The sequence below is a fragment of the Engystomops pustulosus genome, chromosome 7, assembly GCF_040894005.1.
Source record: "Engystomops pustulosus chromosome 7, aEngPut4.maternal, whole genome shotgun sequence".
Taxonomy (NCBI): Eukaryota; Metazoa; Chordata; class Amphibia; order Anura; family Leptodactylidae; genus Engystomops; species Engystomops pustulosus.
In genome coordinates, this window is record NC_092417.1 from 163761764 (window position 1) to 163783022 (window position 21259).

The 21259-nt window shown below is 42.8% G+C and overlaps 1 protein-coding gene across 2 annotated transcripts in view; it reads left to right on the forward strand.

Moving 5' to 3' along the window:
• The first annotated feature begins 201 nt into the window (after positions 1-201).
• SPON1 (spondin 1) overlaps positions 202-21259 on the forward strand; it is a 238994-nt gene continuing 217936 nt past the window's right edge. The window contains exon 1 of one of the 2 annotated variants that reach the window (XM_072118630.1): positions 202-713. In XM_072118630.1, the coding sequence (XP_071974731.1) occupies positions 488-713 (226 nt within the window). In that variant the 5' untranslated portion in view covers positions 202-487. The remainder of the gene's footprint in view (positions 714-21259) is intronic. The other variant, XM_072118631.1, reaches the window with a different exon arrangement.

Here is a 21259-nt window from a genome sequence, read left to right on the forward strand (position 1 = left end):
TCCATTCATCCAGAGCCTGAGCCTGAGCAAACTTTTGTCCCTATCCAAAGTCATCGACATCTCAAGCGACGCTTACAAATGCCATGATGATGGGTCTACGCGTCGCTGAGGTTTCGTTACTATGTATTCAGCGCTAAAAAAAAAAAAAAAAAAAAAATTTTAAAGGGGATGGAGGAAATTTCCCTAAATGTATGGAGTCGGCTGTGGGCTGTGGAAGGAATGTGCGTGATTAATTGTGAGAGCGCAGATCCTTGCTGGATGTCTAGGAGACAGCAGCGTCCCCTGTGCTCTGCTATTTCACCAGACCCTGTGAATTGTGCTAAGTAAACATTACAGCTCTGCTAATCTCATCCAGGGAAGAGGCAGCTCCACTCCGGCTCCGGATCTGCTCGGGATCACAACCTCCTCGCAGCTTCCCTGGGATTTCCCCCAGAATTTTTTATTTTAGTTTTTTTTTCTCCCCCCCCCCCCCCCCACTTCTTCTGCGATGGGACTGTCCATCCGATTTTTCTTGTCGCGTTATGTGGCGGTGACTTGTTTCCTAACGGTTTATGGATTTATGGATGAAACTGTAGACAAAGCGGTGAAATCGGAAGGATATTGTAGCCGGATTTTACGAGCGCAAGGAGGGACGAGAAAAGAGGGATACAATGAATTTTCCCTGAGGGTAGAGGGAGACCCCGAATACTACAAGCCGGGGAATACTTACAGGGGTAAGTGACTCTTCTCGTTGTAGCGGATTCTGTCTGATGTGGATGTAGCGGTGAGGAGTTTGTCATGTAACATTGTCACCTAGTATTATGTTATTGCAAAGATTTGGGCGCATGACAAACTCCACTCTGCTACATCGATTCCGACTTGTAGTCCCTGGGTCATACATAAGTACTCAAGTCATCATAATACTAACAGGGGTAAGCGACTCCTCTCATTGTAGCGGATTCTGTCTGACATGGATGTAGCGAAGAGGAGTTTGTCATGTAACATTGTCACCTATTATTATGTTATTGCTAAGATTTGGGCGCATGACAAACTCCACTCTGCTACATTGGATTCAGAGGTGCGTTCCCTGGGTCATGCATAAGTACTCAAGTCATCCTAATACTCACAGGGGTAAGTGACTCTTCTCATTGTAGCGGATTCTGTCTGATATGGATGTAGCAGAGAAGTATTTGTCATGTAACATTGTTACATAGTAAATGCTAAACCCCAAATTAGGTAATTGCAAAGATTTGGACACATGACAAACTCCACTCTGCTACATCGGATTTAGAGTTGTATTCCCTGGGTCTTACATAAGTACTGAAGTCATCAAAATACTTACAGGGGTAAGTGACTCTTCTAGTTGTAGTGGATTCTGTCTGACAGGGATGTAGTGAAGATGAGTTTGTCATGAAACATTGTTACATAGCTAACGGTAAACCAAGTATTATTATGTTATTGCAAAGATTTGGGCACATGACACACTCCACTCTGCTACATCGGATTCAGAGTTGAATTCCCTGGGTCTTACATAAGTACTTAAGTCATCCTAATACTCACAGGGGTAAGTGACTCTTCTCATTGTAGTGGATTCTGTCTGACATGGATGTAGTAGTGCTGTGTTTGTCATGTAACATTGTCATGTATTATTATTATATTGTTACTGCAAAGACTCGGGCGCATGACAAACTCCACTCTGCTACATTGGATTCAGAGTTGTATTCCCTGAACTCAAGTCATCTCAATTTTTCCCCCCTTCCGCGGTGAAGCGCTTTACCACTCGGCTCTGCTATACCGGCCGGACTTAAAAAGATCTAATTCTATCCTGATCGATTGAATCATTTTTAATGGCCACTATTGTTCCCTGTTATCAGCCATCCCATTTTTTTTTTAAAGGAATCACTACTTTATGTCCCATAACTTTTGGATAAACAGTCGCAGTCCCTTTAAGGAGTGATAAGTGGAGTGTCGGAACGCACCCAATGGGGGGCTAACCGGTGCGTGGCCACCAGACATGGCAGGTCGTCTGCCCGGGATAATTTTTGCAGCTGATCCGAATCCGCTGACAGCAGCCAATAGCTGAAATTTGGATTGTCACATCACACCCCCCTCCAGTCCCAGGCAGAGGGACCACATGGGATCACACCCAATGTACCGCGCCCCCACCAGACACTCTCATTGCCTGGGGTGAGACATATAGGGCACATGTGGGTCATTATCACATATTTAAAGGGGCATCACACTCCTATTGTTGTCTATTGTTCTCTGTTATCAGCCACGTCCAATTATATCCTAAACCAGGCCGATCCCTACACAAACCATTTATGCCAACCCGTGGCCCCTGTCCGCCGTACCAGGGTCATGTAGCCCAAAGTGGAACCCATAGAACTGCACAGGGTCCCCCAGGGGTCAGGGGGCCACACAGTCCTGGAACTATTCATCTAGTACAGAAGGGAGCCCGACCCCATGTGTCACCCAACAGCTGTGTCTGTGCATGGACATATGTCCAAAAAAAAATTGCAAAAAAACTCATAACGTTCCAGGCTAGGAAAAAAAACTAAAAAAACAAAAAAAAAAAAACACCATCTGTTAGTAAATGTGCTGAGAGATTAGAATCGTTCAATAAGTCATAATTAAAGGGATACGCAACATAATAATAATAATAATAATAATAACAATAATAAAAAAGTATAATAAATAATATAAATAAAATATAATAATAATAATAATAATAATAATAAAAAATAATGGTACAATAATAATATTAACAATAATACATAAAAATAATAATAATAATTAGAAATAAAATAATAATATAATTGCATCAATAAAATATAATAATGATAACAATAACAATAATAAAATAATATCAATAAAATATAACAATAATAATAATAATAAATATTAAAATAATGGTTCAATAAAAATAATAATAATAATAATAATAATAATAATAATATAGTAATAAAATAGAAATAATAGTAAAATGATAATACGTAAAAAAAGAAGAAAAATACTACTAATACAAATAAAAGCAATGAAATATGTTATCAATAATCATCTAAAAATATAATATATAAAATTCAAGCAATAAAATAATAAGAATGATTATAAATAGGAATAAGAAGCTCGGTGTCAAATGTTTTTTTTTTTTGCTTTTTCATATTATTGTTGGGAATTCAGTTTCCTGAGTACAAAATTTAAAAAAATGTATGAAAAACCTACTAAGGCGACATTCCCACTAAACGTATTCGGCAGCGCCGCTCCCCCCTCCATGTTCTATCTGGTGCCCCGGTCGGATATACGTCCCCAAACGGCCAGTGTGAAAGGAGCCTAAGGGCAACCATAGGGGGGCGCTATACACTCCCTTGCCCTTGCCCCTTATTCGACACAGCTTCACCCCTGTAGGTCAGAATCAGTTTTAACCCATTCATGATCATGGTTGGTGGTCTTGACCCCCACCGTCATTTATTAGGGTCTCAGAATATGCCCCCCTCTTGGTGCACTGCCTGTGGGTTGGTTAGCCCACTGCTGGGGTGCTCTGGGGTAGGTGTAGTTGGGGGTATCCCCAGTCTTGAAGACTTTCCATTATCTAGTCATTGTAGCACCTTTGGCTCTGCTACATCACTGATGTGCATATACATGACCTGAGCCCTAGGGGGCAGCATCTGCCATGTGGGGTAAGACAAGCCCCCTGTAATGATCAGGTAAGTGAGTGCTGTATAAAAGCCAATGGTGCCCTAGGCAGCTGCCCACATTGCCTAACCCTACTATGTACAGGTTGAACCCTGAGTTTAAGTTTATTGCTCCTTTAAATCCCCGATTACGATCTGTTAAATCCAGACGAGAAAATTGATGGAATTTTATTTCCCGGGATATCAGATAAAGCTGCAGCCGGAGCCGGGTAATAACCTGTTAATATCAGTGGGGGGTCACACTGGGGTTCCCCATCCTATGGGGTAATTTGCCTACACAGTAAAAACCTTGACACATGGTGACGACTGTCAGAGCTGCGGCTGCGTTACAGTGTGTCATCCTCAGGTAATTGATATCCAGTTGCATGTAAGAGCTGGCAGGGAGCAGAATTATAACTTCTGGGTCTGGGTGGGTTTAAGGGGAAGACTCGGCTCCGTAGAGAAGCGACTCCGGAAGACAGGAGGCTGATGAATTTCTTCAATATGTTTTTTTTTATTCTGAAAATCGTGAAAAACTTCATAGGAATCATAAGCGCCAAAGAGGCCGGAGGCGAAACCATCGCCCCCCAGAGTCTGCCGCAAATATATTGCACTTCATGGCCAAGTATATTGAGTTCTTAAAGGGGAGGGAGAGAAAATTCAATTGGCTTTTAAAGGGGATTAAAGTTTTAAAGGGATTGTCCACTTCCGAAAATTCCTTTGAAACACTTGATTAGGATATTCTAAGTTTGTACAAATAAGGAAACTCACCTCGTATTGAAATAAAGAGCGTTTCTGGGGGGCTCATCTTGTAGTGTGTAATACTACATTTGTCCTGTGGAGGCAGTATAGAGAAGGTAAAAAACTAGCTTGAAGGTTCTCCAATATATTATAAGACGCCTTAAAAGGGACCTGTCGCCAGATGATACCTCCTTAAACTAGCAGCCTGCTCAGGTAGGGGATGAAATGTCCTTTGTAGAATTCCATCTTTTCTGTGATAGCTCCTCCTCCTTACAAAGACATTTTGGCCACCTTTTCTGAGTAATCAAAGTTAATATTTTTGGATCTGTAATGTCAGATGGGCGGAGCCAGTCTGTCTCCTCCACCCAACTGTAGATAGCGTGATAACCCCCTCCCCCCTCCCCCATTTTTCTCTTGCAGTTAGTGGTAATGAATGAGTTAATTTGTTTCTCTTAATAGAATGGGTTCAGTTCAGAAGACGCCCATTCCTGCATCCGAATGTCACTGTGATATAAGGCACCCCCCCCCCCTCCATGCTAAATTAGTGCACATGGATAATACACACAGTGATGTCACAGTACAGGGATAATACACACAGTGATGTCACAGTACAGAGATAATACACACAGTGATGTCACAGTACAGAGATAATACACACAGTGATGTCACAGTACAGGGATAATACACACAGTGATGTCACAGTACAGGGATAATACACACAGTGATGTCACAGTACAGGGATAATACACACAGTGATGTCACAGTATAGGGATAAGACACACAGTGATGTCACAGTACAGGATAATACACACAGTGATGTCACAGTACAGGGATAATACACACAGTGATGTCACAGTACAGAGATAGTACACACAGTGATGTCACAGTACAGGGATAATACACACAGTGATGTCACAGTACAGGGATAATACACACAGTGATGTCACAGTACAGGGATAATACACACAGTGATGTCACAGTACAGGGATAATACACACAGTGATGTCACAGTACAGGGATAATACACACAGTGATGTCACAGTACAGAGATAGTACACACAGTGATGTCACAGTACAGGGGATAATACACACAGTGATGTCACAGTACAGAGATGAAAGGCACAGTGATGTCACAGTACAGGGATAATACACACAGTGATGTCACAGTACAGAGATAGTACACACAGTGAAATCACAGTACAGGGATAATACACAGAGTGATGTCACAGTACAGGTATAATACACACAGTGATGTCACAGTACAGGGATAATACACACAGTGATGTCACAGTATAGGGATAAGACACACAGTGATGTCACAGTACAGGGATAATGCACACAGTGATGTCACAGTATAGGGATAAGACACACAGTGATGTCACAGTACAGGGATAATGCACACAGTGATGTCACAGTACAGGGATAATACACACAGTGATGTCACAGTACAGAGATAACAAACACAGTGATGTCACAGTACAGGGATAATACACACAGTGATGTCACAGTACAGGATAATACACACAGTGATGTCACAGTACAGGGATAATACACACAGTGATGTCACAGTACAGAGATAGTACACACAGTGATGTCACAGTACAGGGATAATACACACAGTGATGTCACAGTACAGAGATAGTACACACAGTGATGTCACAGTACAGGGATAATACACACAGTGATGTCACAGTACAGGGGATAATACACACAGTGATGTCACAGTACAGAGATGAAAGGCACAGTGATGTCACAGTACAGGGATAATACACACAGTGATGTCACAGTACAGGGATAATACACACAGTGATGTCACAGTACAGGGATAATACACACAGTGATGTCACAGTATAGGGATAAGACACACAGTGATGTCACAGTACAGGGATAATGCACACAGTGATGTCACAGCACAGGGATAATACACACAGTGATGTCACAGTACAGAGATAACAAACACAGTGATGTCATAGTGCAGGGATAATACGCACAGTGATGTCACAGTACAGGGATAATACACACAGTGATGTCACAGTACACGGATAATAGACACAGTGATGTCACATTACAGGGACAAGACACACAGTGATGTCACAGTACAGAGATAACAAACACAGTGATGTCATAGTGCAGGGATAATACACACAGTGATGTCACAGTACAGGGATAATACACAAAGTGATGTCACCGTACAGAGATAATACACACAGTGATGTCACAGTACAAGGATAATACACACAGTGATGTCACAGTACAGAGATAATACACACAGTGATGTCACAGTATAGGGATAAGACACGCAGTGATGTCACAGTACAGGGATAATGCACACAGTGATGTCACAGTACAGGGATAATACACACAGTGATGTCACAATACAGAGATAATACACACAGTGATGTCATAGTGCAGGGATAATACACACAGTGATGTCACAGTACAGAAATAACAAACACAGTGATGTCATAGTGCAGGGATAATACGCACAGTGATGTCACAGTACAGGGATAATACACACAGGGATGTCACAGTACAGGGATAATACACACAGTGATGTCACAGTACAGGGATAATACACACAGTGATGTCACAGTACAGAGATAGTACACACAGTGATGTCACAGTACAGGGATAATACACACAGTGATGTCACAGTACAGAGATAGTACACACAGTGATGTCACAGTACAGGGGATAATACACACAGTGATGTCACAGTACAGGGGATAATACACACAGTGATGTCACAGTACAGGGGATAATACACACAGTGATGTCACAGTACAGAGATAATACACACAGTGATGTCACAGTACAGAGATAATACGCACAGTGATATCACAGTACAGAGATAATACACACAGTGATGTCACAGTACAAGAATAATACACAACGTGATGTCACAGTACATGTATAATACACCCAGTGATGTCTCAGGACAGATATAATACACACAGTGATGTCACAGTACAAGAATAATACACAACGTGATGTCACAGGACAGATATAATACACACAGTGATGTCACAGTACATGTATAATACACACAGTGATGTCTCAGGACAGATATAATACACAGTGTGATGGCACATTATAGTGATAAAACACACAGTAAAAAAAAGGAGAGACACTATATGTGCAGGTCACATCCCAAAAAACTGGACTGGTCAGCATGTTAAAAATCCACATCACAGAAAGGTGTAACATCACACATGATGAGGTGGATATGATAACGCTGCTATGCCTCCAAGTTGACAAGAATGCTGAAAGCAAAGCTCCCTCCTGTGAGTAGTGGCCATACTGGGTAACTGCAGCTCATCATCCCTTTAAGGCAGCTCAGAAGACACATGTACTCGTGTAGAACTTTTTGTATTGTCTGTGTGGTGACAATGGAGAATTTCGTGGGAAAGCTCCCAAGAAACAGTAGAAGTGGCCCATTTGTTGTCAGTATTTACACAGCCCCTTCCCCCGCTGCTGGTCCCGGGGCTGGTAGCAGGTGTGCCCACCACAGGACAATGGGGGATTACACCACTCACACTGTTTACTCAGTCCCCTAATCCAGGGGTCTGTACCATGACTCTTCTGTTCCCAAGGGACAACATGTGTCATCCTAAATGGTTAGATATCTACACCCTCCCTATGGGACCAGGACCGAGTTACTTGGGAGATGAGAGGGCTGTCAGTTCTGCAGTTTGGGGACCTTCACAGGACCTTGAAGGGTATACATGTGTGTCAAGAGCCAGAACATACATATATTCAGTTTTCTGTGTAGGCGTGCTGATACCTGAATAGTTGGGGGGCAATGTGCTGGCTACCTATATACTTGAGGGCAGTGTGCTGGCTACCTGTATACTGGGGGGTGCAGTCTGCTGGCTACCTATATACTAGGGGAGCAGTGAGCTGGGTGCCTATGTACTGGGGGGCAGTAAGCTGGCTACCTATATACTGGGGGGAGGGTGTGCTGGCTACCTATATACCGGGGGTGGGGGGGGGGTTGCTGGCTACCTATACAATGAGGGGGTGCAGTTTTCTGGATACCTATATACTGCGGGGGAAGGTGCAGTGTCCTGGCTACCTATACACTGGGGGGGGGGGTGCAGTTTTCTGGATACCTATATACTGCAGGGGACGGTGCAGTGTGCTGGCTACCTATATACTGGGGGGCAGTGAGCTGGCTACCTATATACTGGGGGGCAGTGTGCTGGCTGCCTATATACTAGTGGGCCAGTGTGCTTCTTACCTATATATGCTAGAGATCCAGTGTGCTGCCTATCTATATACAGGGGGTCAGTGAGCTAGCTACCTATATACTGGGGGACAGTCAGCTGGCTACCTATATACTGGATGGGGGGTTGTGCTGGCTACCTTAATACTAGTGGACAAGTGTGCTGCCTACCTATATATGCTAGGGGTCCAGTGTGCTGCCTATCTATATACAGGGGGGCAGTGAGCTGGCTACCTATATACTGGGGGGCTTTGAGCTGTCTACCTATATACTGGAGGGGGCAGTCTGCTGGCTACCCCTGCAGGGGTGATGCCGTAGGCCTGGTTCACACCACGTTTTGTGCATACGCTAAGCATATATGTCGGGAAAGCCTCCGTCTGGCAACTATACAGCTCCGTCTTTTCATCCTACAGCCTCCACCTGAGCGATGTATGCGCTTAGCGGAGGCAATGGACGGGGAGCGGATGCAGTGTATTGCATCTCCTCTCCAGCCTCGCAGAGGTCAAATGGCAGGAAGGAAGGAAGACCCAGTGATGTCACTGTCCATATTAGGACAGTCACATCACTGGCGGAACACCCATTCATCGGCAGCAGCCAATCGCCTGCTGCTATCGCTGTACACTCCTCCCCCTGCATTCAGGGGTCTTTGGAGCATCTCCTTACAGAGAGCTAAGAGCACAGCAGTGTGAGGACATTTCCGCCACAAACCAAAAGGTTACCGCATTCATAACTATTATGAACTAATTCACATGGAAACTTCCAGGGCCATATCTTGAGAATGGATGGACAGATTTTAGACAAAGAATCATTGGCACAGCTGCAATCAATTGGGTATATTATTCCGAATTTTGTCTATTTATTCTAGAACAATGTTCTAAACTCATGTCCCTCAGTCTACGGCTAAGAGTAGATGCTGTCCAGGGAGTCGCCCATCAGTCCTCCCTTCTCAAAAGACATAGGGGCAAATTTACTTACCCGGTCCATTCGCGTTCCAGCGGCAGCTTCTCCGCTCTGGATTCGGGTCCGGCCGGGATTTAATAAGGTAGTTCTTCCGCCGTCCACCAGGTGGCGCTGCTGCGCTGAAAGTAAACTCATCGCGCCGGAATGCACCGAGCTGGACCAGGTGAAGGTAAGCGGTCCTTATGCGACACATTTCGGTTTTTAAATGCGGCGGTTTTTCCGAATACGTCGGGTTTTCGTTCGGCCACGCCCCCCGATTTCTGTCGCGCGCATACCGGCCCCGATGCGCCACAATCCGATCGCGTGCGCCAAAAACCCGGGGCAATTCATGTACAAGCGGCGCAAATCGGAAATATTCGGGTAACACGTCGGGAAAACGCGAATCGGGCCCTTAATAAATGACCCCCATAGATTTTAGAAGTCTTTTTGATTAATCCCTAAAATAGCTCCGGACGCTGTGCCGGGAGTGTGGAGCTCTCTTAAAAATCCATTTAGTCTTTGTGCAGCAGCGTGGCGAGGAATAACAATATCCAGCAACTATATAAATCAGGAATTACCTTCTAGATTCAATCTTTGTCATGAAAATATAAAGACATTCACTGGCAATAAGGTCCCCTGCCCACAAAGAGCAGTACAATCAGATTGCCTTGTAATGTGGGCATTTGAACACTAGAGGCAGCACTGAGGAACAAACTGTGACATCATCTATTGTCAGTAGTGATGTAATGATGGGTCAGTGTTATCTATATAGAGGTCATTGTACAGGGAGGGGGAGGAGATAAGCTGTAAAATCATCTATTGTCAGTAGTGATGTAATGATGGGTCAGTGTTATCTATATAGAGGTCATTGAAAAGGAGGAGGAGGAGGAGATAAGCTGTGACATCATCTATTGTCAGTAGTGATGTAATGATGGGTCAGTGTTATCTATTCAGAGGGCATTGTACAGGGAGGGGGAGGAGATAAGCTGTGACATCATCTATTGTCAGTAGTGATGTAATGATGGGTCAGTGTTATCTATATAGAGGTCATTGTACAGGGGGGGGGGGGAGAAGCTGTGACATCATCTATTGTCAGTAGTGATGTAATGATGGGTCAGTGTTATCTATATAGAGGTCATTGAACAGGGCGGGGGGAGGGGATAAGCTGTGACATCATCTATTGTCAGTAGTGACGTAATGATAGGTCAGTGTTATGTATGTAGAGGTCATTGTACAGGGAGGAGGAGGAGATAAGCTGTGAGATCATCTATTGTCAGTAGTAATGTAATGATGGGTCAGTGTTATCTATATAGAGGTCATTGTACAGGGAGGAGGAGGAGATAAGCTGTGACATCTATTGTCAGTAGTGATGTAATGATGGGTCAGTGTTATCTATATAGAGGTCATTGTACAGGGAGGGGGAGGAGATGAGCTGTGACATCATGTATTGTCAGTAGTGATGTAATGATGGGTCAGTGTTATCTATATAGAGGTCATTGTACAGGGAGGGGGAGGAGATAAGCTGTGACATCATCTATTGTCAGTAGTGATGTAATGATGGGTCAGTGTTATCTATATAGAGGTCATTGTGCAGAAAAGGGAAGAGATAAGCTGTGACATCATCTATTGTCAGCAGTGATGTAGTGATGGGTCAGTGTTATCTATATAGAGGTCATGGTACAGGGAGGGGGAGGGGATAAGCTGTGACATCATCTATTGTCAGTAGTGATGTAATGATGGGTCAGTGTTATCTATATAGAGGACATTGTACAGGGAGGAGGAGGAGATAAGCTGTGACATCATCTATTATCAGTAGTGATGTAATGATAGGTCAGTGTTATCTATATAGAGGTCATTGTACAGGGAGGGGAGGAGATAAGCTGTGACATCATCTATTGTCAGTAGTGATGTAATGATAAGTCAGTGTTATCTATATAGAGGTCATGGTACAGGGAGGGGGAGGGGATAAGCTGTGACATCATCTATTGTCAGTAGTGATGTAATGATGGCTCGGTGTTATCTATATAAAGGTCATGGTACATGGAGGGGGAGGGGATAAGCTGTGACATCATCTATTGTCAGTAGTGATGTAATGATAAGTCAGTGTTATCTATATAGAGGTCATTGTACAGGGAGGGGGAGGAGATAAGCTGTGACATCATCTATTGTCAGTAGTGATGTAATGATGGGTCAGTGTTATCTATATGGAGGTCATTGTACAGGGAGGGGGAGGAGATAAGCTGTGACATCATCTATTGTCAGTAGTGATGTAATGATGGGTCAGTGTTATCTATATAGAGGTCATTGTACAGGGAGGGGGAGGAGATAAGCTGTGACATCATCTATTGTCAGTAGTGATGTAATGATGGGTCAGTGTTATCTATATAGAGGTCATGGTACAGGGAGGGGGGGAGAAGCTATGACATCATCTATTGTCAGTAGTGATGTAATGATGGGTCAGTGTTATCTATATAGAGGTCATTGAACAGGGCGGGGGGAGGGGATAAGCTGTGACATCATCTATTGTCAGTAGTGACGTAATGATAGGTCAGTGTTATGTATGTAGAGGTCATTGTACAGGGAGGAGGAGGAGATAAGCTGTGACATCATCTATTGTCAGTAGTGATGTAATGATGGGTCAGTGTTGTCTATATAGAGGTCATTGTGCAGAAAAGGGAAGAGATAAGCTGTGACATCATCTATTGTCAGTAGTGATGAAAGATAAGTCAGTGTTATCTATATAGAGGTCATTGTACAGGGAGGAGGAGGAGATAAGCTGTGAGATCATCTATTGTCAGTAGTAATGTAATGATGGGTCAGTGTTATCTATATAGAGGTCATTGTGCAGAAAAGGGAAGAGATAAGCTGTGACATCATCTATTGTCAGTAGTGATGTAATGATGGGTCAGTGTTATCTATATGGAGGTCATTGTACAGGGAGGAGGAGAGATAAGCTGTGACATCATCTATTGTCAGTAGTGATGGGTCAGTGTTATCTATATAGAGGTCATTGTACAGGGAGGAGGAGGAGATAAGCTGTGACATCATCTATTGTCAGTAGTGATGTAATGATGGGTCAGTGTTATCTATATGGATGTCATTGTACAGGGAGGAGGAGGAGATAAGCTGTGACATCATCTATTGTCAGTAGTGATGTAATGATGGGTCAGTGTTATCAATATAGAGGTCATTGTACAGGGAGGAGAAGGAGATAAGCTGTGACATCATCTATTGTCAGTAGTGATGTAATGATTGGTCAGTGTTATCTAAATAGAGGTCTTTGTATAGGGAGGGGGAGGAGATAAGCTGTGACATCATCTATTGTCAGTAGTGATGTAATGATAAGTCAGTGTTATCTATATAGAGGTCATTGTACAGGGAGGAGAAGGAGATAAGCTGTGACATCATCTATTGTCAGTAGTGATGTAATGATGGGTCAGTGTTATCTATATAGAGGTCATTGTACAGGGAAGGGGAGGGGGATAAGCTGTGACATCATCTATTGTCAGCAGTGATGTAATGATGGGTCAGTGATATCTATATAGAGGTCATTGTACAGGGAGGGGGAGGAGATAAGCTGTGACATCTATTGTCAGTAGTGATGTAATGATGGGTCAGTGCTATCTATATAGAGGTCATTGTACAGGGAGGGGAGGAGATAAGCTGTGACATCATCTATCGTCAGTAGTGATGTAATGATAAGTCAGTGTTATCTATATAGAGGACATTGTATAGGGAGGGGGAGGGGATAAGCTGTGACATCATCTATTGTCAGTAGTGATGTAGTGATGGGTCAGTGCTATTTATAAAGAGGTCATTGTTCAGGGAGGGGGAGGAGATAAGCTGTGACATCATCTATTGTCAGTAGTGATGTAATGATAAGTCAGTGTTATCTATATAGAGGTCATTGTACAGGGAGGAGAAGGAGATAAGCTGTGACATCATCTATTGTCAGTAGTGATGTAATGATGGGTCAGTGTTATCTATATAGAGGTCATGGTACATGGAGGGGGAGGGGATAAGCTGTGACATCATTTATTGTCAGTAGTGATGTAATGATGGGTCAGTGTTATCTATATAGAAGTTATTGTACATTGAGGGGGAGTAGATAAGCTGTGACATCATCTATTGTCAGTAGTGATGTAATGTTAAGTCAGTGTTATCTATATAGAGGTCATTGTACAGAGAGGAGAAGGAGATAAGCTGTGACATCATCTATTGTCAGTAGTGATGTAATGATGGGTCAGTGTTATCTATATAGAGGACATTGTACAGGGAGGGGGAGGAGATAAGCTGTGACATCATCTATTGTCAGTAGTGATGTAATGATGGGTCAGTGTTATCTATATAGAGGTCTTTGTATAGGAAGGGGGGGATAAGCTGTGACATCATCTATTGTCAGCAGTGATGTAGTGATGGGTCAGTGTTATCTATATAGAGGTCATTGTACAGGGAGGGGGAGGAGATAAGCTGTGACATCATCTATTGTCAGTAGTGATGTAATGATGGGTCAGTGTTATCTATATAGAGGTCATGGTACATGGAGGGGGAGGGGATAAGCTGTGACATCATTTATTGTCAGTAGTGATGTAATGATGGGTCAGTGTTATCTATATAGAGGTCATTGTACAGGGAGGAGGAGGAAATAAGCTGTGACATCATCTATTGTCAGTAGTGATGTAATGATGGGTCAGTGTTATCTATATAGAGGTCATTGTACAGGGAGGGGGAGGAGATACGCTGTGACATCATCTATTGTCAGTAGTGATGTAATGATGGGTCAGTGTTATCTATATAGAGGTCATTGTACAGGGAGGGGGAGGAGATACGCTGTGACATCATCTATTGTCAGTAGTGATGTAATGATAAGTCAGTGTTATCTATATAGAGGTATTTGTACAGGGAGGAGGAGGAGATAAGCTGTGACATCATCTATTGTCAGTAGTGATGTAATGATGGGTCAGTGTTATCTAAATAGAGGTCTTCGTATAGGGAGGGGGAGGGGATAAGCTGTGACATCATCTATTGTCAGTAGTGATGTAGTGATGGGTCAGTGTTATCTATATAGAGGTCATTGTACAGGGAGGGGGAGGAGATACGCTGTGACATCATCTATTGTCAGTAGTGATGTAATGATGGGTTAGTGTTATCTATATGGAGGTCATTGTACAGGGAGGAGGAGGAGATAAGCTGTGACATCATCTATTGTCAGTAGTGATGTAATGATGGGTCAGTGTTATCTATATAGAGATTATTGTACAGGGAGAGGGAGGGGATAAGCTGTGACATCATCTATTGTCAGTAGTGATGTAATGATGGGTCAGTGTTATCTACATAGAGTTCATTGTACTGGGAGGGGGGAGATAAGATGTGACATCATCTATTGTCAGTAGTGATGTAATGATGGGTCAGTGTTATCTATATAGAGGTCATTGTACAGGGAGGGGAGGAGATAAGCTGTGACATCATCTATTGTCAGTAGTGATGTAATGATGGGTCAGTGTTATCTATATAGAGGTCATTGTACAGGGAAAGGGAGGAGATAAGCTGTGACATCATCTATTGTCAGCAGTGATGTAATGATGGGTCAGTGTTATCTATAAGGAGATCATTGTACAGGGATGGGAGGGGATAAGCTGTGACATCATCTATTGTCAGTAGTGATGTAATCATGCTAATCCTGTCTGTGATGTAAGTGGGGTGACTGCTACACAGAGGATCCGTACATAATAGGTAAGGGTCAGTTTTTGAATAACCCTAGTGGCCATAGTGAGAATGGCAGGATATTGTACCTTTACTCAATATACCTACTGAAAAAAAGAAGTTTTAAAAAATATATGATTAACAAATTGTTCTCAAATTGTCTATTATAAAAACCGGGTTAAAAAATGAGTGATTTTCTGATGACACTTTTTCAGAGCCACTATCCTTGCCAAGGTCTGTAACATGAATTTATTTAGATTGTCATCTTGCTCCTGTCCATGGAAGGACACGTATTCAGATCACTATCCAGCGCTGGAGATTTTTACGGAGATGACAGACCAATGGCAGTGATTTATTCCGATACAATCGCCATGCGGGTAAACAGATTGATGAACGCACCGCATGTGACAAAGAGAGGACAAATGTCACTTACTATTAAAGTCCTATAAGATGGATGTGGAGGAGTGTAATCTTTTCATGGGCCAGAAAAATGGTGGGGTAGCGGTCCTTATGGGTCATGTCCATCAATCCAACCAAAGCATGCCTTGTCAAAGATATTAAAGAAACTGTTGGACTAAGTCGACTTTTCCGGATGAACCAGGTGTGGTGATCCGCTGATCGCTGAAGGTCAGTAAGGAGATTACGCTTTAGCGGCCACTACAGGGAAGATGCAGTACTACACAATTTATAGGGACATACAACCATTTAAAGGGGTTGGTCATGGATTTTGTAATGTGTGTATGTGTAGGGGGCAGGATATTAGGTAATTTACTAATATACATCTAGTAATAGTTCTGCTCCACTTTCTTGATATGTAAAGTGAAGCCTCCTGTCTTTTACCTCATCAGCCGGACATTCCTGACCATAAAATGGCCGCAGATGGAGGGTCATGAGCAATCATCCTGCTAAGATCTCGTTACATAATACATTTATATTGGATTAAGGTCCTGGCAGGATGCCTGTTCAAGGACAGAGAGTGATCACATGACTCTCCATCTGCGGCCATTTTATGGACAGGAATGTCTAGCTGATGAGGGAGTAGACAGGAGGCTTCACTTTACATGAAGAAAACGGAGCAGAACTATTAATAGATGTATATTGGTAAATTACCTAATATCCTGCCCCCCCCCCCCCCCCCCACTTTCACACACATATTACATAAAACATGAGGTAAAGTGACCAACCCCTTTAAGGCTGGTACCTGTGTTACCTGTTTAAGGAGAAACCCAATATCACTGAAGTTGACATATCCCTAAATAGGCCTAGTTAAAAGGGGTCACCTTCTTGGACTAACTCCTTTAAGACCTTCTTGCACAAGTTAATAAAAAGTAAGTACAGAATTTATCAAGGCTATGAGTAGAGGTGCATACACATCACACAGTCACACCACATTAACACATTTAACCAGCACTTACTGAATGACCCTTCAGAAGCTTAAAAAAAGCATTCCCAATAACACACATGGAGGCTCATGTTGGGTGGTGGAAAACTGATCACAGTTGTACTCTCAAGTTATAAAGTCAAACTTTATAAAACTTTTATAAAAATATAAAACATATTAAGGTATAAATCTCCAGTGAAATAAACTATATGACTATCTGGACTCCCAGACGACAAGTCGGCCAGACGAGCAAAGCATCATGTCCATCATATATTCGTTTTCACCGCCAGCTGTGACTTCAGTTGCTATGCAAAACAGAAAACAAAGCAGTAAAACTAAACAAACCAAACATAGGGAGGCACTGCTTCAGGTGCCGCAGTTTAAAGAGGGTGAGCACAGGGAGCCAGCCCCTTATAACAAGCAGGAAACAGGAAGCTGGGGGGGGGGGGGGAGACACATAGATACCGCCCCTTCAAACATTAAAGTGCCAGTAAACCCTTTATTGCACTTTCCTCCAGCACAGTATTCACCAGCCCGGTACTAGACGGTCAGGATTACACCCCAAGTTATTCATTCAAATGATTTCCTGAATTATTCTTTTTTTGACCATAGAATTTTTTTTCTGAAATAATTTTTGTATGTAAAAAAAGAATTACTGACTGCCATTGTTTAGGTATTTTCTGTTATTTCGCCAGTCAACATGTCCTGGTCCCAATCTAGATGGCCAGGAAATGGCATTCAGTAAGTGGTTACTGATTGGCTGATGGGAGGGAGGGGCATTCCCAGGAACTTCCTGTGCATGGAGAACGTAAACAGGAAGTGGAAGCCAGAGATATATATATACCACTTATTTTTAACATATCTTTACCCTTTTTCTACAAACCATAACCCTCACACACTAGAAAACCCCTTTAACTCCATAAGGAACAAAATTGTCCTATATAACTATAAAATGTGAAGATATTGGTGGTCAGAATCCCTCTGTTCATACATTTATTGGTTAGGTGACACATCCCCTTTAAGAATGGGAATCCTCCTGCGACTATACAAGATATCTCTGTTCTTTGGAAACTAATGATGATCTCCGAGTCCTGGCATCGGCCTCCTCTCACTGATACATTATTGAACCATCCTTATAGGCAATGGCTTCTCTCTCTGAGGCCTACAGCCCGCAGCCAGGAGGAGACACAATTACTTCATCTTAAACTCATTAACTATTTCTCGTATTTCATTTCCCTACATATCCCTTCTGCCAAAAATACTGAGCGCATACACTCCCCATTACAGGACCCACATAGATTGCAGATTCAGACACAACTCGGAAAATAATAGCTTTACTTAAAATTTAAAGGGGTTTTCTTGTGTATTTATTACATAACCACAGGACATGTCATCAATACATGATTGACGCGTGTATCACCTATGGCCAGGGCCGGCGCCATCAATGGGCGTGTGCCAGGGCCCAGAGCCGCTGGGGGGGCCCACATAAGGCTGTACATAAGGAATCCATGGGCGTGAGGGGGGCTGTATCTAATGAATCCACAGGGGGTGAGGGGGTGTTTATATAAAATTACCATGAGGGGGATGGTTGGGATAATAAACTAGGGAATATTTTAGGAAACAGGAGACTGTTTTAGTTTCAGAATTTTTAATGCCGCCACGTGAGTTCACTGCAAAGGGGCCTACTGAGGCTCTGTCACCCAGGGGCCTACTGATACCTGGAGCCGACCCTGCCGATGGCAACCGCACCTCAAGAAAGATGGTCCGCTCACACAGAAGGAAGTACTCACTGCACAAGTGCTGAGAGAGCAAGAGGGAGGGTGAGACAGTGTAAGAGTCTGTAAAGCCAGTTCACGGGGGGCTAGGACAGCCCTTGGGATCATTAGCATAATTTTAAAAGTTGATTTTAGAATGTGGAAATGAAATGTATTACAAATATAAGATAGTAACCACAGTCACGCTGCCTGGATTTATAAGTAAGTGTCCCTAGTTTATCATGATGGATTTTCATGATAGATTTCCTTTAAATCTCCCCTGAATTCTGCTAGCAAGAAGGACAGAAGCTCACTGAGGTGTCAGATTGCATAGAAGTCTTTGGAGAGGCAAGGGGGAGGAAATGAGTCACTGCAGCTAGGTCTCCTCAATTTACAGACAGGCACCAGGGAAATAATAACAAGAGTAGCAGCCATAGCACCTACTATGGGGCCCACAGCCTCAGGGGGGCCCCATATGTGAATATGATGTATGTGTGTATTTGTGATGTGTATATGCTCTGAATGTGTATGCATATGTGATGCGTATATGATGCATGATGTATATGCCGTATGTCTGTGTATATGATGCATGGGTGTATATGGTACTGTATCTATGTGTGTATGGTGTGTATATACTGTATATATATTTTTAAAGGACATTTACCACCAGGCTAAAGTATTGTAAACCAAGTACACTTACACACTGGTGTGTGTCCCTCTAGCAGGATCTCCTCTTCTTTTAGCTTCTTAAACCCTTGTTTTTATGAATAAAAGGTTTTATTATTATTAATTATGCAAATTAGCCTTGTTTCATGAAACAAGGGCTTAAGAAGCTAAAAGAGGATAAGATCCTGCAAGAGGGAGCACACACCAGTATGTAGGTGTACTTGGTTTAAGATTCTTTATCCTGGTGGTAGATTTCAAAGGGTAACTGGGGCCCCATGCAGAAGTTCACTATGGGGCTTTGCCTCTCCTTGTCACGCCACTGACTGACACCACAGGGGAATGGTCAAATTTTGACCAGAAATAGTATCTTTCCTCATGTACGCACACTGGAAAATGAATTTCTCCTAATTTAGTCAAAATTTGAAGTACATGCTGCAGCAAGTCCATCGCGCTTTGCGGTGGGCTCTGGTGAAGACCGGGTGCCGCCTAGATTCTGGTCCCAGGCGTCGGCTTGTGCCATCGTCCGCAGTGGTCCAGGGGGTTCACTTCTCCAAACCTTGACAGTGGTTACCACTGGGGTTGAGTATTTAGGTTCAGGCCAAACCTTCAGGCCATAACCTAAGCAGGCCCAAACATCCCTAATAGTAATCAAGAATTTTTAGGAGGAATAACAGAGGTATTACACAGAAAACATGCCTTAAAATTCTTACAAGGGACATAGAAGTATTAAATTTAACCTCAATTTTTTTTTTAATTTTAATAGAAATCCATTTTCCTGGATGTGTACATCATGAGAAATGATAATATTTCTGGTCACAATGTAACAATGACTCCTCCCAAGGTGTAATCTGACAGCTTGGTGAGCTTCTGTCCTGCTTGCTAGCAGGACAGAATTCAGGAGAGATATAAGAGCATTAAACTAAGGAGGGAGGATGGTAAGATCCAAATTAAGTGGATAAAGAACCACTTTGCTCTTATAAGATACATTACACAGTTTCTTATAGTCACTTTCACTACTGATTTCTGAAAAGTCGATGACCTTTTAACTAACACAAAACAGGTTGGGGGGTTCTCTTTAAAAGAAATAAACGGTCTCATCATAAATGCCCCATTTTAATTTAAAGTCTGGCATAAAAGATGTAACAAGCATCAGGCGGACAATGCTGCCAATCACCAGCAGATGGTGTGGGGAGTGCGGGGGGCTGCCAAGAACGCTTGATGTTTCTCTGATGAAGGATCACCCAATGGAGCGTTGATAGCAGACATGGATGTGTATGAAATACTTTAATGGGCACCAATCTAGAATTTTTTTTTTCACTTTTGGGGTTCGAATGGACTGACTCGTAATCGTATTTTTGTTGCAATTCTGAAGCAAGTTTTTCCAATGCCCTAGAGCGCCCCCAAATATAAAATGAGGCATTACATTATATCTAGTGAAATCAATAGGCTGTCGTAAAGTGTTTAGGTGTTGGGTCATGCAGAGCGGGACACTCACTAAGGTCGTGTGCCCGATGTCCACTAGGTGTCGCTGCTGCGCTGAAATCCGCCGGAATTCACCTCCTCCATCTCAGTGTATGTGAGTGATATTTTTGCGACACAATTTTTTTTTAAATTCCGCGGTTTTTCCGAATCCGTGGGGTTTTCCCACGGCCACGGACCCCGATTTCTGTCGCGTGAAAGCCGGTGCCGATGCGCCACAATCCGATCGCATGCGCCAAAATCCCGGGGCAATTCCCCGCAGATTGGAAAAATTCGGGAAACCCGGCGGAAAAACGCGATTCAGACCCTTAGTAACTGACGCCCATTATGTTTATTGTTATGTATAGTGATTTACTTATGTACCCAATTCTATGAGTAATGCCTGGCACCTAGACCGAGTATATGAATTACCATCATCAGATTTCATTATCATAATCTTCCATACATCGCGTCCCCCGCAATGTTTTATGTTGTTCTCTTCTGCATAGGTGACATTTCTGTATTAACCTCGTTTCACTACATTTTTTAATGAATAACTTTAATAACAATTTGATATTTTTTGCACAATATATCTCTGGAATTCTGGGCTTTTCTGTGTAGGTTTTGGCACATGCACCAGTGCCCTTTAAAGGGTTAACACCTGGAGTGTGGGCTCATATGTGGAACCCAAACATCTTGCTAAAGTCTGGGTTTGGGTTCTGGGGCCAAACCCAAACAT